The sequence below is a fragment of the Sparus aurata genome, chromosome 19, assembly GCF_900880675.1.
Source record: "Sparus aurata chromosome 19, fSpaAur1.1, whole genome shotgun sequence".
In the NCBI taxonomy this organism is placed as follows: domain Eukaryota; kingdom Metazoa; phylum Chordata; class Actinopteri; order Spariformes; family Sparidae; genus Sparus; species Sparus aurata.
Window position 1 is genome coordinate 29,778,719 of NC_044205.1, and position 18,923 is coordinate 29,797,641.

At 44.2% G+C, this 18,923-nt stretch overlaps 1 protein-coding gene across 2 annotated transcripts in view; it reads right to left on the reverse strand.

The window, feature by feature from the left end:
• sugct (succinyl-CoA:glutarate-CoA transferase) overlaps positions 1-18,923 on the reverse strand; it is a 76,340-nt gene that overhangs the window by 15,427 nt on the left and 41,990 nt on the right. Inside the window, exons 8-9 of one of the 2 annotated variants that reach the window (XM_030398180.1) lie at positions 13,312-13,375; positions 3,994-4,575 (exon numbers count right to left, since the gene is read on the reverse strand). In XM_030398180.1, the coding sequence (XP_030254040.1) occupies positions 4,412-4,575; positions 13,312-13,375 (228 nt within the window). In that variant the 3' untranslated portion in view covers positions 3,994-4,411. Of the gene's footprint in view, positions 1-3,993; positions 4,576-13,311; positions 13,376-18,923 lie in introns of those variants that run through there. The other variant, XM_030398181.1, reaches the window with a different exon arrangement.

The following is an 18,923-nucleotide window of genomic DNA, read 5'->3' on the forward strand; positions in this document are numbered from 1 at the left end:
GACAGAACAGAAGAGAGACAGACAGACGGAGAGACAGACAGACAGACAGAGACAGACAGACAGAGAGAGAGAGAGAGACAGAGAGAGAGACAGACAGACAGAGAGAGAGAGACAGACAGAGAGAGAGACAGAGACAGACAGAGAGACAGAGAGAGACAGAGAGAGAGACAGACAGACAGAGAGAGAGAGAGAGACAGAGAGGTCATCCCTCGTCTATACAGATGTGCAGCAGCATCTGTAGTTTCCTGCTCTGATCGTCACAAACAGAAACAGTAGATTTATACGTTACAGCCGACAGTGTGTGGACACACCTGTCCTCGTCTGTTGTGTTTGATTAACATCTTTAAGATTTTTCTCTCTTTCAACCCAAACTCCATCACTTTCTTTAAATTTAGTAAAACCCTCTGAACCCACATTTTTACACCATCCAGCTACTGATACAAACAGATGAAGGTACAATGCTACATGGCTAAAAGGAAATGGAAACAGGTGTCCTGGTCTGTGTTGGGTCGAGGCCTGTTCAGATAATAAAAAATAAAAGTGGGAAGCTTCCACCAAACTCCATTCACTTTTCTTACACTTTTAGTTTGTGTGCCAGTGTAACGAGCGCTGCCTCTGCCTGACATCACCTCCAGAGAGATGAGACAGAGAGCAGGATGTCACGCCCTGTCACCTCCAACACACACACACACACACACACACACACACACACACACACACACCTGCGTGGATCCAAACTGTGTTGTTCTTCAGCATCTCCTGCACTGATGAGATCAGCAGCAGCTCTTTACAGACACGAGGCCTCAACGACCCGACGTCATGATGAAAACAACAAAAGTTTGTGACGTTCTGTCCTCACGTGGCATTTTGAGACTTTTCTTATTTTATTTCTTCTGTTAACTGTTAAATTAAATGTTCTGCATATTTTATTTCCCTGATTCTCCAACTGCCAGAAATCAAATTGGGCTCAAACACTTTGAATAATTCGACCATGTGGGGAATATTAACTTCCCATCACAGGTCCGGAAGATCCTGAAGATGTCAGAAGTGTTTTCAGTGACCGACTGACGGAGGAAATCTTCATAAATGTACCTGAGGTCAGCGAGATTATCATTATTATCAGTGAGTTCATACTTTAATTCTCCAGCAGCAGCCGGGCCTCTGGGCACAGATCGTTTCCTCCCTCAGAGTTTCCAGAGAACTTCAGCGTCAATTCCTTAAAACTTCGTTATGTGTTTAATCAGAGGTTTAGTGTCGTGTCAGACGTCTCACTCCTCTTGGAAAAGTGACATCTGATCCTGGAGCAGCGCTGATGGTTCTTGGACGGCGAGGCCACAGTGAGTCCCAGGTTAGTGATGAATCACACCTGAGCCCCCCCCCGCCCTCTCTCCTCCCACAAAACTCAATCAAACATGTCAGTCTGCGTCTCCCCCGACGACCGCGTTGCCGTCCAGATGCGTCACATTCCTCAGATTCAGTAAACATCACGTCGATTCGATCATACCAGAGGAGTTCTCCATCTATCAAACTGTCAACCTGTCGCTCCTCCTCCCACCAACTCCCTCCGACCATCAACGCCACGCTCCACGTTTCCAACAGCTTCCCCCGCAGGAGCGAGACATCAGCTCGTGCAGCGGGAGGACTGGACCTGCTGGGAGCCTTATCTCTGATGTGCCTCCGTGTTTTGAGCGATGGTCTTGGATTATTAACGTCATAAACGATCTGAGCTGCAGCCAAGACTCGTTTCCCAGAACAATATCTGCAGATGAGTCTGGGAATCACTCGCTCAACCTCCGAACAGTTTACACCTCGTCTGCAGTCAGCGACATGACGGAGAACAGGTCAGAACCGCACCGGTCCATATTCTGGATGAAGTGACTCGACTGAGCTTTTAGCCTCTTTTAGCTCCCAGTTTTGGTTTTGTGGCACATTGACATCATGTTTCTGTTTCCATCCTCCTGCTGAGTGAACGTCAGCTGATCGTCCAGTCAGTAGTTTGTGATTCAAAGAGCTCCAGTCGACATCAAACATGATGCAGATCAGACGTTTCTGTTAGTTTCCTGTGTTAATGTGAGGAAGGTCTCATCCTCCTCATCATCGTCGCTCCGCACACTGAGGATGTTTTCAGTCAGGAAACGACTTTTTATCTACTCAAAGGAGAAATTTGCTAAATATCTCCGGAGTTTAAGTTTAAAACATTAAAAAACTGAGCCAACAACCTGAACAAGTAGAAACACAGTGATGATGTCAGAGTTGTCTCTGTTCTGTAGTTAGCATGCTAACAGCTAGCTGCTAACAGCCCTCTGTCTCTCAGAGGTGACAGTCTGACAGCCTGCAGCTTCACTTCACTACTGAGTCTAATAATCAACAACAGAAACTCATAAATGTGAGAAAAGGAAATATTTTGACTCCTATTTTCATTATAAACAGAAAAATCCAACCATCCACCGTCTGAACTCAAGTTTCTGTCTCTGACTGAACTCAGACCAGTTTAATCTGCTCGTTAACTCATCGTCAGACTTACTTCTTTCAGACTGGACTCAAACTGGGTCAGAGTCACCAGAAATGTTCTGGTTTCTCTCCACAGTCTCCTCTGGTTCGGTCCAGATCAATCCTCAGTTCACAGTAACATGAAGATATTCTGTCTCTACACGCTGATGATGTCCGACTCCCTCTCTCTGTCCTCTCTCGTCCAGGAGTCACAGTCCTGGTCAGAGATGCTGTAAATCGCCTCTGTAGTGTAAATCGCCTCTCTAGTGTAAATCACCTCTGTAGTGTAAATCACCTCTCTAGTGTAAATCACCTCTGTACTGTAAATCGCCTCTGTAGTGTAAATCACCTCTGTAGTGTAAATCACCTCTGTACTGTAAATCACCTCTGTACTGTAAATCGCCTCTCTAGTGTAAATCACCTCTGTAGTGTAAATCACCTCTCTAGTGTAAATCACCTCTGTACTGTAAATCACCTCTCTAGTGTAAATCACCTCTGTACTGTAAATCGCCTCTGTACTGTAAATCACCTCTGTAGAGTAAATCACCTCTGTACTGTAAATCACCTCTGTACTGTAAATCGCCTCTCTAGTGTAAATCACCTCTGTAGTGTAAATCACCTCTCTAGTGTAAATCACCTCTGTACTGTAAATCACCTCTCTAGTGTAAATCACCTCTGTACTGTAAATCGCCTCTGTAGTGTAAATCGCCTCTGTAGTGTAAATCACCTCTGTAGTGTAAATCACCTCTCTAGTGTAAATCACCTCTGTACTGTAAATCACCTCTGTAGTGTAAATCACCTCTGTAGTGTAAATCGCCTCTGTAGTGAGTCCTCTGTCTTCACACTGTCCTGCGTCTCTCAGAGGCTGAGTTCAGTACCAGTCTGCTGTCCAGGCAGGTGATCCAAGATCCTGAGGAACTGGCTAACTGAGCCATGAGCTAATTAGCTAAAAGTAGCTAGCTACAGCTAAAGATATTATCAAGGAGCATCAGTTGTCAGTTACTCTGGTGATCCTTTGAATTCTGACCATATTTTACAAGTACATTTTCCAAGGGGTTTGATTTTTAGCTTCATGTTGACTGTTCTCTCCTCCATCTCTTGAAACAATATCATGATACTGCAGCAGGAGATACAGATTTGTGTCAGGCAGATAAATATTCCTTCTAATGACTCCAAATGATTTTCCGCTCCTCGTCCATCTGTTTCAGATTAATGACCTTCCCTCCACACGGACGCACGTTTTAGTTTGTTTCCTGGAACTCACACGGAAAATATAATCCATCACAGTCATCTATATTTCTGTAAGAGTCAGAAATGTTGTTGAGATAATACAGCTGTGATTGTTTTGAAAACTTTCCCTGATGGTGCATTCAAGGACACTCCAACAATCAACAAAGCTGAGAGACTCAAACCCAGAACCCAGAAAGACAGAACCGTGCTGTGTGCTGTGTTGTTGTCAGTGTGGCGGCTCTGATAATGTTTCTCACACAATTCAAACATAAAGTTGGTGTGAAAACATTTTACTTTCTCGGTGCAAAGAATAATCATCACATTGTGTTTTACAGGCAGCGACAGGAGTGTGTCAACACGGTGAGTCGAGACATCAGCGGGTCCAGAAACCTGAGAAACTCTGATCTGTTGAGGTTCTGACTCACTTCTGTTGTAAATCAACATGTAGCTGCATTTAAAGTTCCCACATTAACACAGTTATTAAAGATGTTTGTGCCTGAATTTTGCAGTTTACAGTTTTATAGAATGTCTGCTAACAATCGTCGTGTTTGCTCTTCATCATTCAGGAGTGTTTAAACTGAAATTTAAATATTTAGAAAATGTCGGCGGTGCTTAATTGTTCTGATCAATCTCTGCGTCATCGCCGTCATGGATTCTATTTCTCTTGTGAGCGTGCTCCCCTCTCAGCCAATCAGGAGACTTCATTCTGGGCCACCACCCTCGACTCCAGCAGCGTTTTGATGACGTCATCACTGTAGGACAAGGTGTGCTGCAGCACCTGCACAGTGTGCTGTCCAATCAGAGGAGGGGGCGTCGGCTCACCGTGGGAGAAGCTGCTGAAACGGACGGCCGGACCTGAAGACACAAAAACCAAGGCGAGTGTGAGGAGAAGGCAAGTGTGTGTGTGTGTGTGTGTGTGTGTGTGTGTGTGTGTGTGAGGAGAGGGCGTGTGTGTTTCGTCTGGTTCAATCAAACGTGTCAAACAATATTTCTGATCTCATATTTTAATTTATCTTCAGTCTCTGTAAAGTTTCCGTCGACGACACTCAGGGCTTCCTGCAGATACTTCAAGTTAAAAGAGAACGCATTATTTCATTCAGGCCAAGTGAAGGATTTTATTGTGAAACATCTTTCCAGGAAGTGGAAGTGGACTTTAGTTTAGTCAGATCGGACAGCACCGCTGCAAACAGTAAAGGCGGGCACACAAAACATACTTGAAGGTTATTGGACGGCAGTCTGTCTATCAATGTGTGTCTCAGGCTGACAACCAATCAGATCAACAGCAGGACATCTACGACCTGCAGAGCCAAGAAATCATAAAGAAGTCATGTTTTCATTTCGCTCATCTGTTTTTCTCTCTTTTACTTTTTGTTCCTGACGTTCGTTCTGTCTTGTGTTTCGTTCTTTGTGTTTCTTCCGTCTCTCGTCCTCTCGCCGACCTCTTCACCTCTGAGTGTCTGTTTTAATGAAACATAGATGTAACATGGAGCTGAAGGGACTCATTAGAGACACACAGATGGTGGTGATGATGATGATGATAAAAGGATGAAGTGATGAAGACGTCACTGACCGTCTCTCTCTCCCCTCTTCCTCTTTTTATCATTGTGCCATTTTCCTCTGTCTTTCTGTCTTTCCGCTTCTTGCTTTGAGGAGGACGAGATGAGACGAGACGCAGAAACATCAGAGACAAACGTCCACAGTGTTGTTTTCATCTAACAGGCAAAGTTTAAAGGGTCACTTCACCCAAATTACAACTTAATGAACCGTATTGAACCTGAACTGAGCCTGTGTGAGGCTGAAGAGGAAGATGTTTATTCTTTCTACCAGGAAACAGCAAAAAAGACAAATCAGCTCTGAGGTGTGTGTGTGTGTGTGTGTGTGTGTCGCTGTCAGTCAGACTAAATCACTGCACTCTGTTCCACATAATTGAGAACATTTCTGCAGGATTTTTCTGTTTGTCAGCGAGGAAGGAAAGATGGAAGGAAAGAAGGAATGAAGGAAGGAGGGAGGGAAAGAAAAGAGTCAGACAGCTGAGGGAACAAACAGTTTATTTTGGGAAACTCACAACAATCAGCTGTTTTTAAAGAGCAGCACTAATGAGCTGAACTCTCACAGTCAGTGTGTGTGTGTGTGTGTGTGTGTGTGTGTGTGTGTGTGTGTTTATAAGTGTGAGTCCACACGTGCATAGTCACACAAGTATGTGTGTTGGCCTGCATGGTTTTATGCATGACTGTGTCTGTGTCTGTGTGTGTGTGTGTGTGTGTGTGTGTGTGCGTGTGTGTGTCTGTGTGTGTGTGTTTGGTTCTATTTTCACCCCATTAGCAACCTGTTTTTCCTTCAATGACACTCAATAAATTGTGTGTGTGTGTGTGTGTGTTTGTGTGTGTGTGTGTGCATATATGTGTGTGTGTGTGTGTGTTGGTATGGGTGTCAGCGCAAATAATTGCTGATTGAGGTTATGCAATCTTTCTATTCATCCGTCATGTTTCATTTTTCTTTTCCTGTGCTCTCCGTCACAGCAAAGTAAGAAAACTTTGTTGTTGGGGCAGCTGTGCTCATGTGGTAGAGCCAGTGGTTGATATCAGGAGGTCGCTGGTTCAATTCCCCTGGTCTGCATGTTGAAGTGGCCTTAGGCAAGATACTGAACACCAAATTGCTCCTGATGTGCTGGTCGGCACCTTGCATGGCAGCCAGCGTCATCAGTGTGTGAATGTATGAATTACTGTTGGTCACTTTGGACAAAAGCCTCTTCTAATTGCCCTAAATGTAAATCTAAAGAGTCGCACTGCATACTGAGTCACGTAAAAGAGTCGCACTTTGTCCTGCGACACATTAAACAGTCGCACTGCGTCCTGACTGCGCGTTAAAGAGTCACACTGCGTCCTGACTTCGCGTTAAAGAGTCACACTGCGTCCTGACGTTGCTTTAAAGAGTCGCACTTTGTTCTGTGACACATTAAAGAGTCACACTGCATCCTGACTCCCCCTTAAAGAGTCGCACTGCGTCCTGACTGCATGTTCAAAAGTCGCGCTGTGTCCTGACTGCACGTTAGAGAGTTGCAATTTGTCCTGACTTCAGGTTAAAGAGTCGCATTGCATCTTGACTTTGCATTAAAGAGTCGCACTGCATCTTGACTTCACGTTAAAGAGTCGCACTGCATCCTGACTTTGCATTAAAGAGTCGCACTGCATCTTGACTCCACGTTAAAGAGTCGCACTGCATCCTGACTTTGCATTAAAGAGTCGCACTGCATCTTGACTCCACCTTAAAGAGTCGCACTGCGTTCTGACTTCACGTTAAAGAGTCGCACTGCATCCTGACTTTGCATTAAAGAGTCGCACTGCATCTTGACTCCACGTTAAAGAGTCGCACTGCGTTCTGACTTCACGTTAAAGAGTCGCACTGCATCTTGACTTCACGTTAAAGAGTCGCACTGCGTTCTGACTTCACGTTAAAGAGTCGCACTGCATCTTGACTTCACGTTAAAGAGTCGCACTGCGTTCTGACTTCACGTTAAAGAGTCGCACTGCATCCTGACTTCACGTTAAAGAGTCGCACTGCATCTTGACTTCACGTTAAAGAGTCGCACTGCGTTCTGACTTCACGTTAAAGAGTCGCTCTGCATCTTGACATCACGTTAAAGAGTCGCACTGCATTCTGACTTCACGTTAAAGAGTCGCTCTGCATCCTGACTTCCCCTTACAGAGTCGCACTACGTCCTGACTTCCCCTTAAAGAGTCGCACTGCGTCCTGACTTCACGTTAAAGAGTCGCACTGCATCTTGACTTCCCCTTAAAGAGTCGCACTGTGTCCTGACTGCACGTTAAAGAGTCGCACTGCGTCCTGACATCACGTTAAAGAGTCGCACTGCATCTTGACTTCCCCTTAAAGAGTCGCACTGTGTCCTGACTGCACGTTAAAGAGTCGCACTGCATCCTGACTTCACGTTAAAGACTCGCACTGCATCTTGACTTTAAATTAAAGAGTCGCACTGCATCTTGACTTCACATTAAACAGTCGCACTGCTTCCCAACTTTGCATTAAGGGTCGCACTGCATCTTGACTTCACATTAAAGAGTTGCAATGCATCTTGACATCACGTTAAAGAGTCGCACTGCATCTTTACTTCACGTTAAAGAGTCACACTGCGTCCTGAGTGACATTAAAGACTCGCACTGCATCCTGACTGCACTGTAAAGAGTCGCACTGCATCTTGACTTAAATTAAAGAGTCAAACTGTTTCCTGACTGCACTTTAAAGAGTCGCAGTGCATCTTGACTTCAAATTAAAGAGTCGCACTGCATCCTGACTTCACGTTAAAGAGTCGCACTGCGTCCTGACTTCACGTTAAAGGGTCACATTGCGTCCTGACTTCACGTTAAAGAGTCGCACTGCATCTTTACTCCATGTTAAAGAGTCACACTGCATCCTGAGTCACATTAAAGAGTCACACTGCATCCTGAGTCACATTAAAGCCTCGCACTGCGTCCTGAGTTCACGTTAAAGAGTTGCACTGCATACTGACTTCAAATTAAAGAGTCGCTCTGCATCCTGACTTCCCCTTACAGAGTCGCACTGCGTCCTGACTTCCCCTTAAAGAGTCGCACTGCGTCCTGACTTCACGTTAAAGAGTCGCACTGCATCTTGACTTCCCCTTAAAGAGTCGCACTGTGTCCTGACTGCACGTTAAAGAGTCGCACTGCGTCCTGACATCACGTTAAAGAGTCGCACTGCATCTTGACTTCCCCTTAAAGAGTCGCACTGTGTCCTGACTGCACGTTAAAGAGTCGCACTGCATCCTGACTGCATGTTAAAGAGTCGCACTGCATTTTGACTTCATATTAAAGAGTCACACTGCATCTTGACTTCACGTTAGAGTTGCACTGCGTCCTGACTTCACGTTAAAGACTCGCACTGCATCTTGACTTTAAATTAAAGAGTCGCACTGCATCTTGACTTCACATTAAACAGTCGCACTGCTTCCCGACTTTGCATTAAGGGTCGCACTGCATCTTGACTTCACATTAAAGAGTTGCAATGCATCTTGACATCGCGTTAAAGAGTCGCACTGCATCTTTACTTCACGTTAAAGAGTCACACTGCGTCCTGAGTGACATTAAAGACTCGCACTGCATCCTGACTGCACTGTAAAGAGTCGCACTGCATCCTGACTTCCCCTTACAGAGTCGCACTGCGTCCTGACTTCCCCTTAAAGAGTCGCACTGCATCCTGACTTCACGTTAAAGAGTCGCACTGCATCTTGACTTCACATTAAACAGTCGCACTGCTTCCCGACTTTGCATTAAGGGTCGCACTGCATCTTGACTTCACATTAAAGAGTTGCAATGCATCTTGACATCGCGTTAAAGAGTCGCACTGCATCTTTACTTCACGTTAAAGAGTCACACTGCGTCCTGAGTGACATTAAAGACTCGCACTGCATCCTGACTGCACTGTAAAGAGTCGCACTGCATCCTGACTTCCCCTTACAGAGTCGCACTGCGTCCTGACTTCCCCTTAAAGAGTCGCACTGCGTCCTGACTTCACGTTAAAGAGTCGCACTGCATCTTGACTTCCCCTTAAAGAGTCGCACTGTGTCCTGACTGCACGTTAAAGAGTCGCACTGCGTCCTGACATCACGTTAAAGAGTCGCACTGCATCTTGACTTCCCCTTAAAGAGTCGCACTGTGTCCTGACTGCACGTTAAAGAGTCGCACTGCATCCTGACTGCATGTTAAAGAGTCGCACTGCATCTTGACTTCATATTAAAGAGTCACACTGCATCTTGACTTCACGTTAGAGTTGCACTGCGTCCTGACTTCACGTTAAAGACTCGCACTGCATCTTGACTTTAAATTAAAGAGTCGCACTGCATCTTGACTTCACATTAAACAGTCGCACTGCTTCCCGACTTTGCATTAAGGGTCGCACTGCATCTTGACTTCACATTAAAGAGTTGCAATGCATCTTGACATCGCGTTAAAGAGTCGCACTGCATCTTTACTTCACGTTAAAGAGTCACACTGCGTCCTGAGTGACATTAAAGACTCGCACTGCATCCTGACTGCACTGTAAAGAGTCGCACTGCATCTTGACTTAAATTAAAGAGTCAAACTGTTTCCTGACTGCACTTTAAAGAGTCGCAGTGCATCTTGACTTCAAATTAAAGAGTCGCACTGCATCCTGACTTCACGTTAAAGAGTCGCACTGCGTCCTGACTTCACGTTAAAGGGTCACACTGCGTCCTGACTTCACGTTAAAGAGTCGCACTGCATCTTTACTCCATGTTAAAGAGTCACACTGCATCCTGAGTCACATTAAAGAGTCACACTGCATCCTGAGTCACATTAAAGCCTCGCACTGCGTCCTGAGTTCACGTTAAAGAGTCGCACTGCATCTTGACTTCAAATTCAAGAGTCGCACTGCGTCCTGAGTTCACGTTAAAGAGTTGCACTGCATACTGACTTCAAATTAAAGAGTCGCACTGCATCTTGACTTCAAATTCAAGAGTCGCACTGCGTCCTGAGTTCACGTTAAAGAGTTGCACTGCATACTGACTTCAAATTAAAGAGTCGCACTGCATCTTGACTGCACGTTAAAGAGTTGCACTGCATACTGACTTCAAACTAAAGAGTCGCACTGCATCTTGACTTCATGTTAAAGAGTCGCACTGCATCCTGACTTTGCATTAAAGAGTTGCACTGTGTCCTGACTTCATGTGAGCATCCAATGCTATGCTGTCTGTCCACACTGACTCTGTTAAACATGTATTCTGTTGAGTCATGTCAACAAACCACAGACCTGTCATAGGGCTGGGCAATTAATTGAATTTGAATTTTGATTTCGATTTTTTGACTTACCTCGATAATGACAACAAGATAATCGCAATAAAACAATCATTCTACCGCACGCCGAGTCTTGTGTGGTAAATGCAGCAAACCCTTCCATCTCCGCTCCACCCCCGCCTTAAGATTTTCGCTTTCAGCCACGCCGGTGTGTATTGCCAGTGCGTGTTTAGAAGAAGACGAAAGAAGATGGCAGCATTTGGTTGGGAAGAAAGGTAAAGTGAATTCTGTGGTGTGGAAACACTTCGGTTTCGAGGAGTCTGACTCGGAACAAACGAAGATATTGTGCAAGATACGTCACGCGACCTTGTCTGCACCTCAAGGGAACACCACAAGGAACAAAAAAACTCAAAAATGAAAAGCTCCTCGACTCCTGCCACCTCCACACAGTTCTCAATTAAGGACACACTTTACAATGCCACCATCTCCACCCAGCTCCCACAGGAATAAAGAAATAATGGATGCCGGGGTTCAATAAACTGATGAACACATTGGACAAGCGGTGTGTCTTACCATCAAGTCACCATATCAGCAGAATTGCGCTGTCTGCCCTTTATGACGGAAGTGTCAACAGCATTATATTTTGCCACCACAACAGACTGATGGTCGAGCCGCACTGAGATAGTGCTTATTTTTATTTTTACATATTATTTAATTCATTTTATTGATATATTTTTCTGTTATTTATTTGCATTTTTCTTGTTTTTCAGGTCAAACTTATCGTGTTAAAAGAAATACCAGAGTTCAAAGTTCAATAAGTGCTTGTTCTCAAATCAATGAATAATCGTCTTTAATAATCGTGATTACAATATCAATCAAAATAATCGTGATCATGATTTTTGCCATAATCGAGCCCTAACCTGTCAGTTGTACGCTGGACAGGTTGTCAGACTTAAAGGAAGAGTTGACCACTGCACAGCTAAAATTACAGTGTGAGTACATCCAGTGCGTTCCAGGTTTAAATAAATGTGTCCAAGATGTTTGTTAAAACCTTCTCTATCATATCTTTTAACACTGAAATGGTGAAGTTAGCCAGTGAGTGGTTAAATGCTAACATTAGCTTACATCTAGCTTTAGCTTATGGGGTAGCAAACAAAGTTTGTTTAGCTTGAACTATGACCTGATGTCCCTCCAGATTTTCACTACCCATCATCTTTTCAGCTGTTGATCATCAGGAGGCAGTGAAATGACAACGATTGGTCACATTTTGTACCACTTGCAACCAGGAAAATAGCTTTTCACCCAGAGCATGATGTCAGAGGAAAATGGCCGCCATGTGAATATGAGCTGCCCCACTGCCAACAGGTCTTTGCTCATTAAGTATGCATATACCGACAATGATCTTTGTCGCTCTGACGGCAGCAGAACAGCAGAACCAGGCCTCAGTCCAGCAGCACCACCAACACAGACAGTAACATGAACATCTTCTGATCCAACTGTAGTTTTTAAATTTCATCTGTCGTTCACGTTTTTGTAGCCTTTTTTTCCAATTATATAATGTCATGTGTCACCTCCTTTAACCCACACACACACACACACACACACACACACACACACACACACACACACACACACTCCGTTTGCTGTTTGTTCAAAGTTATTTCTTCTCTTGGCTCTGAAACAACACACACAAAACCAGAGGAATGCCACAGAGAGGCCGGCCAATGACTGTTCTGAGCTGCACGTTTTCACGCTCAATTAACCTCCAAGGTACAGACAACACACACACACACACACACACACACACACACACACACACACACTTGTGTCTGGTGTTGTTTACCAAACAGGGATGGAGGGAACAGGAAAGTGAAGAGCAAAGAAAGGGATATTGTTAAGGCGGTGAATAGACTGACACTGGTCACACACACACATGTATGTTACCCGTGTGTGTGTGTGTGTGTGTGCGTGTGCGTGTGTGTGTGAGATCACAGGCAGATGCTTTGTTTTGTGCCTCGATCAGTTCATCTGTCCGTCTCTGAAAAGATGATTGTGTTGCACAGGAAACTGTTGACCTGGTCCTTTAATGAGTCCAAACAGGAAGTACACACACACACACACACACAAACACACACACACACACACACTTAAGATGTCGAGTCAAACCTGATGAGTTAGTTCTTATCAGATGTGATGTTCAGAGTTATCAGTGTGAGTATTCAAACACTGACAACACGTCCGTCAGCCTCTCAGTCCCACTTCCTGTCTGAGCCTCGTGGTTTCAGTTTAATTTAATGAACAGACTGAAGAGAAGAACCTGACAGCAACCAGCGAACACAACACAACCTGCTGCTGCATCCACTGGGACACACAAACAAACCATACAACCACAAGATCCTGTTTAGCAGACACACACACACACACACACACGTCCATGGAGACCCTCCTGTTCAGTTGGTTTGATGGATCTCAGTGTGTTTCCACTAAGAGGAAGCTGTTTGTCCACTGGCATGTATTTACAGCACTATCTGTCTTTTAACCTGTGTGTGTGTGTGTGTGTGTGTGTGTGTGTGTGTGTGTGTGTGTGTGTGTGTGGCGGCAGGACATCCATAACAGCGCCCCAATACACTTGACAAACACCACTTCTTGGAAAATGTAATTTAACAAAATGGTGTCAAAAACAAAGTTGAGGGTTAGAGAGAGGACAACTGTGTGTGTGTGTGTGTGTGTGTGTGTGTGTGTGTGTATGTGTATGTGTGTGTGTGTATGTGTGTGTGTGTGTGTGTGTGTGTGTGTGTGTGCTCACCAGGAACCCTGATGCGTCCTGCTGTCGGATGGTTCATCTCCAGAATGAGGCCGTTGTGTTTCACCTGCAAACAAACACACACAGTGTCGGTCTGCTGATTCATTAAAAACACATCGATGAGCCACACACACACACACACACACACACACACACACACACACACACACACACACACACACACACACACACACACACACACACACACACACACACTGTCACTTGTTGAGTGTTGGATTAATCCGCAGCTGAAAGTAGTCCTCAACAGTTGAACTATTTCCTCCTGTGTGTTGATAAGACCTCCACTGATCTGCTGTTTGAAACATTAAACTGTTTAAATGTTGTTTAAATTTTTGTCTTTTTAAAGTGTAAATTAAATGTGTAAGTGTCCATTTTCCTTAAAACAACACTAACAGACATACATTGACTGTCGCCAGCACAAACTGATGCAGCTGAAACTGTTTCTGTTTGAACCTTTAGGACTCGACCCAGTGGACCAAAGAACTGGAGTGTGTGGGGAGTTCTGACCCGACCAGCAGGTCCAGGATCCACCTGAACACAGCTCAGTGATGAGTAAACAGTTTGTCTGAAGGTGTTCAGTCTCAGCAGCACATTCTATGAATGTGGAAGAACTACGAGGAGTCTGTTTCTGTTTCTCACATAACATCAGTGGATTCTTCCAGCTGATGTAAAGTATTCCGTCTGTTTGTGGAATCAGCCCGTAGTCAAACTTTCTTATTAGCCTTAGCTAACTTGGTAGCTCTCAACTACGTGGGCTTGTTTAACTAACTTGGCTCTATTCAGCTCCGCACACCTCTTTGCCCTTCATTGATTTGCAGGGAGTCAGCAGGGAGTTAGTGCTCTCACACAGCATGAGAGCTAACATGCTATGATTTATAATCCTGCAGTGCGGAAGACGACGCTCATTGCTTGACATTAGAATCACCAGCATCTATTTTACTGTACCTAACTGAAACAGTTCCTCCTTCCTGATCTAACCTCCGTCACAGTCTTGGTCGTCGTGACCTCAGTTCATGTCTCAGTGACCTGGAAGTTTCTACACACAGACAGATTCAGATGGATCTTTTATCAGGGGAGCTAAAAGCGGGAACACCACAGAAGGGAGGATGATGACGGGCTGCTGTCTGCTCTGAGTGCTTTCACAGAAAAAACTGAGGACAACAAAAAAAGAGGACGTGACGCAGCGTGATGTACATTAAGGAGTCAGAGTCTGCTGAGCCTCAACAGGTTATTAAAGCAGGCGTGTTGATTAATGAGTTGATCAGCAGCTTGTTCTCTGGTTGTAGCCTCTCCAACATGAAGATCTGCTGCTTCTCACAGAAAACTGAATATCTTTCTGACTGAAGGCGTCTCTGTGCTCCATCAGAAGGAACCTTCTGCGGTTGTTGTGGCCGATCACACGCACCAAATGATTAACTTCTGTTTGTTACTCCTGATGAAAGGAAGTCCAATTCTCCCTGTTTCAGCTCCGTGTTGGGTCTCAGAGGAGGAAGTAACAAAGTAAGAAGGCGTAAACAGACAGAGAGGGAGGCTGGAATGTGGAGAAAAGGCGTGTTAGTGTCTCGTATCTGCAGAGAGTTTCTGATTTTCTCTCTTTGTTGCTGCTCGGGACGCTTTACCAACCCAACATGTGTCTATTTGACGTCCTGGGAATGAGACTCAACAATCAACTGTCTTTGTGGTGCGTTCAGGAACAGCTGGGACAAATCCTACTGATTCTACCTTTAACTTTAATAGTCTTTGAATTCTATTAATATGACGTGAGCTTCAGTTAGCTTTGACCACAAATGTCCTTCAGAGGGAGACTTTTACTCTGATACTCTGAGTACATGTCAGAGCCTGTAATCTATTACTTTACTGGAGTAAACAAGCTGAATCAGTACTTCTACTTTTACCAGAGTCTGTTTTTAGACGAGTACCTGAACGTCTTTTGGAAAGTGGCCTCTGATGATGACGCCGCCACAGAAGTGTTATGAACTGAAGTTCCTCCAACAGCCACTTGAGGCTCAGTGAGTCACGTTTTAAAATGTGCGACTTTACAGCAGAATAAACGACTTTGGTCTTCGGCCGACACACACAGCTGCCAAATCTGAACAAAGCTGCATGTGTGCGTGTTAATCCTGACTGGACAAACCAAAAAAACATAAATATTGCACTCAAACGTTGCGTAACTTTGCTGATTATATGTTGAAATATGACGGTTGGACAGTTTAGTGGATGTGGGCGAAGCTGCAGGGTAAACATCCACCTAAGAGTGTGTGTGTGTTTGTGTGTGTGTGTGTGTGTTTGTGTGTGTGTGTGTTTGGATCATGGGCACAAACATACGTCTTCTTTATATTGGCTCAGGAACTCTCTGCAGCATCTGTGTGTGTTTATTTGTGTCTCTCTCTTTTTTCCACCTCATTTCTTCTTTACGTCGGATTCTCTGTCGTCTTCATCCCTCCATCTGTGCTCCTCATCGTCATCAACAGCTTCCTCGCCGTCTCATCTTCATCTGTTTCAGCTTCTTTCAGTAAATGTGTCCTCGTTAGGAAAATAATGTATCCGTCCAAGTTATTATCTAAGGATGTAATTTTGTAAAATATGGCAAGAAGACATGTGGGACTGAACTCAGAGCTGAACCAGGTTCTGAGAGAGACGGAGGTCAGTGTCAAGACAGGGGACACTACAGAGGTGATTTACACTACAGAGGTGATTTACACTACAGAGGTGATTTACACCACAGAGGTGATTTACACTACAGAGGTGATTTACACCACAGAGGTGATTTACACTACAGAGGTGATTTACACCACAGAGGTGATTTACACCACAGAGGTGATTTACACCACAGAGGTGATTTACACTACAGAGGTGATTAACAGTGCAGAGGTGATTTACACTACAGAGGTGATTTACACTACAGAGGTGACTTACACCACAGAGGTGATTTACACTACAGAGGTGATTTACAGTGCAGAGGTGATTTACACTACATATGTCATTTACACTACAGAGGGGATTTACACTACAGAGGTGATTTACAGTGGCAGAGGTGATTTTACACCACAGAGGTGATTTACAGTACAGAGGTGATTTACAACCACAGAGGTGATTTACACTACAGAGGTGATTTACAGTACAGGAGGGTGATTACACTACAGAGGTGATTTACACTACAGAGGTGATTTACAGTGCAGAGGTGATTTACACCACGGAGGTGATTTACAGTACAGAGGTGATTTACACCACAGAGGTGATTTACAGTACAGAGGTGATTTACACTACAGAGGTCATTTACACCACAGAGGTGATTTACAGTGCAGAGGTGATTTACACCACGGAGGTGATTTACAGTACAGAGGGGATTTACACCACAGAATTGATTTACAGTACAGAGGTGATTTACACTACAGAGGTGATATACACCACAGAATTGATTTACACTACAGAGGTGATTTACACCACAGAGGTGATTTACAGTACAGAGGTGATTTACACTACATAGGTCATTTACACCACAGAGGTGATTTACAGTACAGAGGTGATTTACACTACATAGGTCATTTACACTACAGAGGTCATTTACACTACAGAGGTCATTTACACTACAGAGGTCATTTACACCACAGACTCTCCCTCACTTACCACATTTAAATCCCACCTAAAAACCTACCTCTTCTCACAAGCCTACGATCTCCCCTACCCATTACCACCTTCATTCCTGCCCTCTCCTCCTGACCCGCCCCTCTACTCTCTCCTTCCACTATCCTCACTCATCAGCCCCCCACTGCTCTGTTTGCTATCTGTGTTCCTATCTCTTTAAGTGACTTTGGATCCTTGAAAAGCGCTATATAAATTAAATGAATTATTATGATTATTACCACAGAGGTGATTTACAGTACAGAGGTGATTTACACCACAGAGGTGATTTACAGTACAGAGGTGATTTACACTACAGAGGTGATTTACACCACAGAGGTGATTTACAGTACAGAGGTGATTTACACTACAGAGGTGATTTACAGTACAGAGGTGATTTACAGTACAGAGGTGATTTACACTACAGAGGTGATTTACACCACAGAGGTGATTTACAGTACAGAGGTGATTTACACTACAGAGGTGATTTACAGTACAGAGGTGATTTACACTACAGAGGTGATTTACACCACAGAGGTGATTTACACTACAGAGGTGATTTACAGTGCAGAGGTGATTTACACTACAGAGGTGATTTACACCACAGAGGTGATTTACACCACAGAGGTGATTTACACTACAGAGGTGATTTACAGTGCAGAGGTGATTTACACTACAGAGGTGATTTACACCACAGAGGTGATTTACACTACAGAGGTGATTTACAGTGCAGAGGTGATTTACAGTGCAGAGGTGATTTACAGTACAGAGGTGATTTACACTACAGAGGTGATTCACAGTGCAGAGGTGATTTACACTACAGAGGTGATTTACACTACAGAGGTGATTTACACCACAGAGGTGATTTACACCACAGAGGTGATTTACACTACAGAGGTGATTAACAGTGCAGAGGTGATTTACACTACAGAGGTGATTTACACTACAGAGGTGACTTACACCACAGAGGTGATTTACACTACAGAGGTGATTTACAGTGCAGAGGTGATTTACACTACATATGTCATTTACACTACAGAGGGGATTTACACTACAGAGGTGATTTACAGTGCAGAGGTGATTTACACCACAGAGGTGATTTACAGTACAGAGGTGATTTACACCACAGAGGTGATTTACACTACAGAGGTGATTTACAGTACAGAGGTGATTTACACTACAGAGGTGATTTACACTACAGAGGTGATTTACAGTGCAGAGGTGATTTACACCACGGAGGTGATTTACAGTACAGAGGTGATTTACACCACAGAGGTGATTTACAGTACAGAGGTGATTTACACCACAGAATTGATTTACAGTACAGAGGTGATTTACACTACAGAGGTGATATACACCACAGAATTGATTTACACTACAGAGGTGATTTACACCACAGAGGTGATTTACACCACAGAGGTGATTTACACTACATAGGTCATTTACACCACAGAGGTGATTTACAGTACAGAGGTGATTTACACTACATAGGTCATTTACACTACAGAGGTCATTTACACTACAGAGGTCATTTACACTACAGAGGTCATTTACACCACAGACTCTCCCTCACTTACCACATTTAAATCCCACCTAAAAACCTACCTCTTCTCACAAGCCTACGATCTCCCCTACCCATTACCACCTTCATTCCTGCCCTCTCCTCCTGACCCGCCCCTCTACTCTCTCCTTCCACTATCCTCACTCATCAGCCCCCCACTGCTCTGTTTGCTATCTGTGTTCCTATCTCTTTAAGTGACTTTGGATCCTTGAAAAGCGCTATATAAATTAAATGAATTATTATGATTATTACCACAGAGGTGATTTACAGTACAGAGGTGATTTACACCACAGAGGTGATTTACAGTACAGAGGTGATTTACACTACAGAGGTGATTTACACCACAGAGGTGATTTACAGTACAGAGGTGATTTACACTACAGAGGTGATTTACAGTACAGAGGTGATTTAC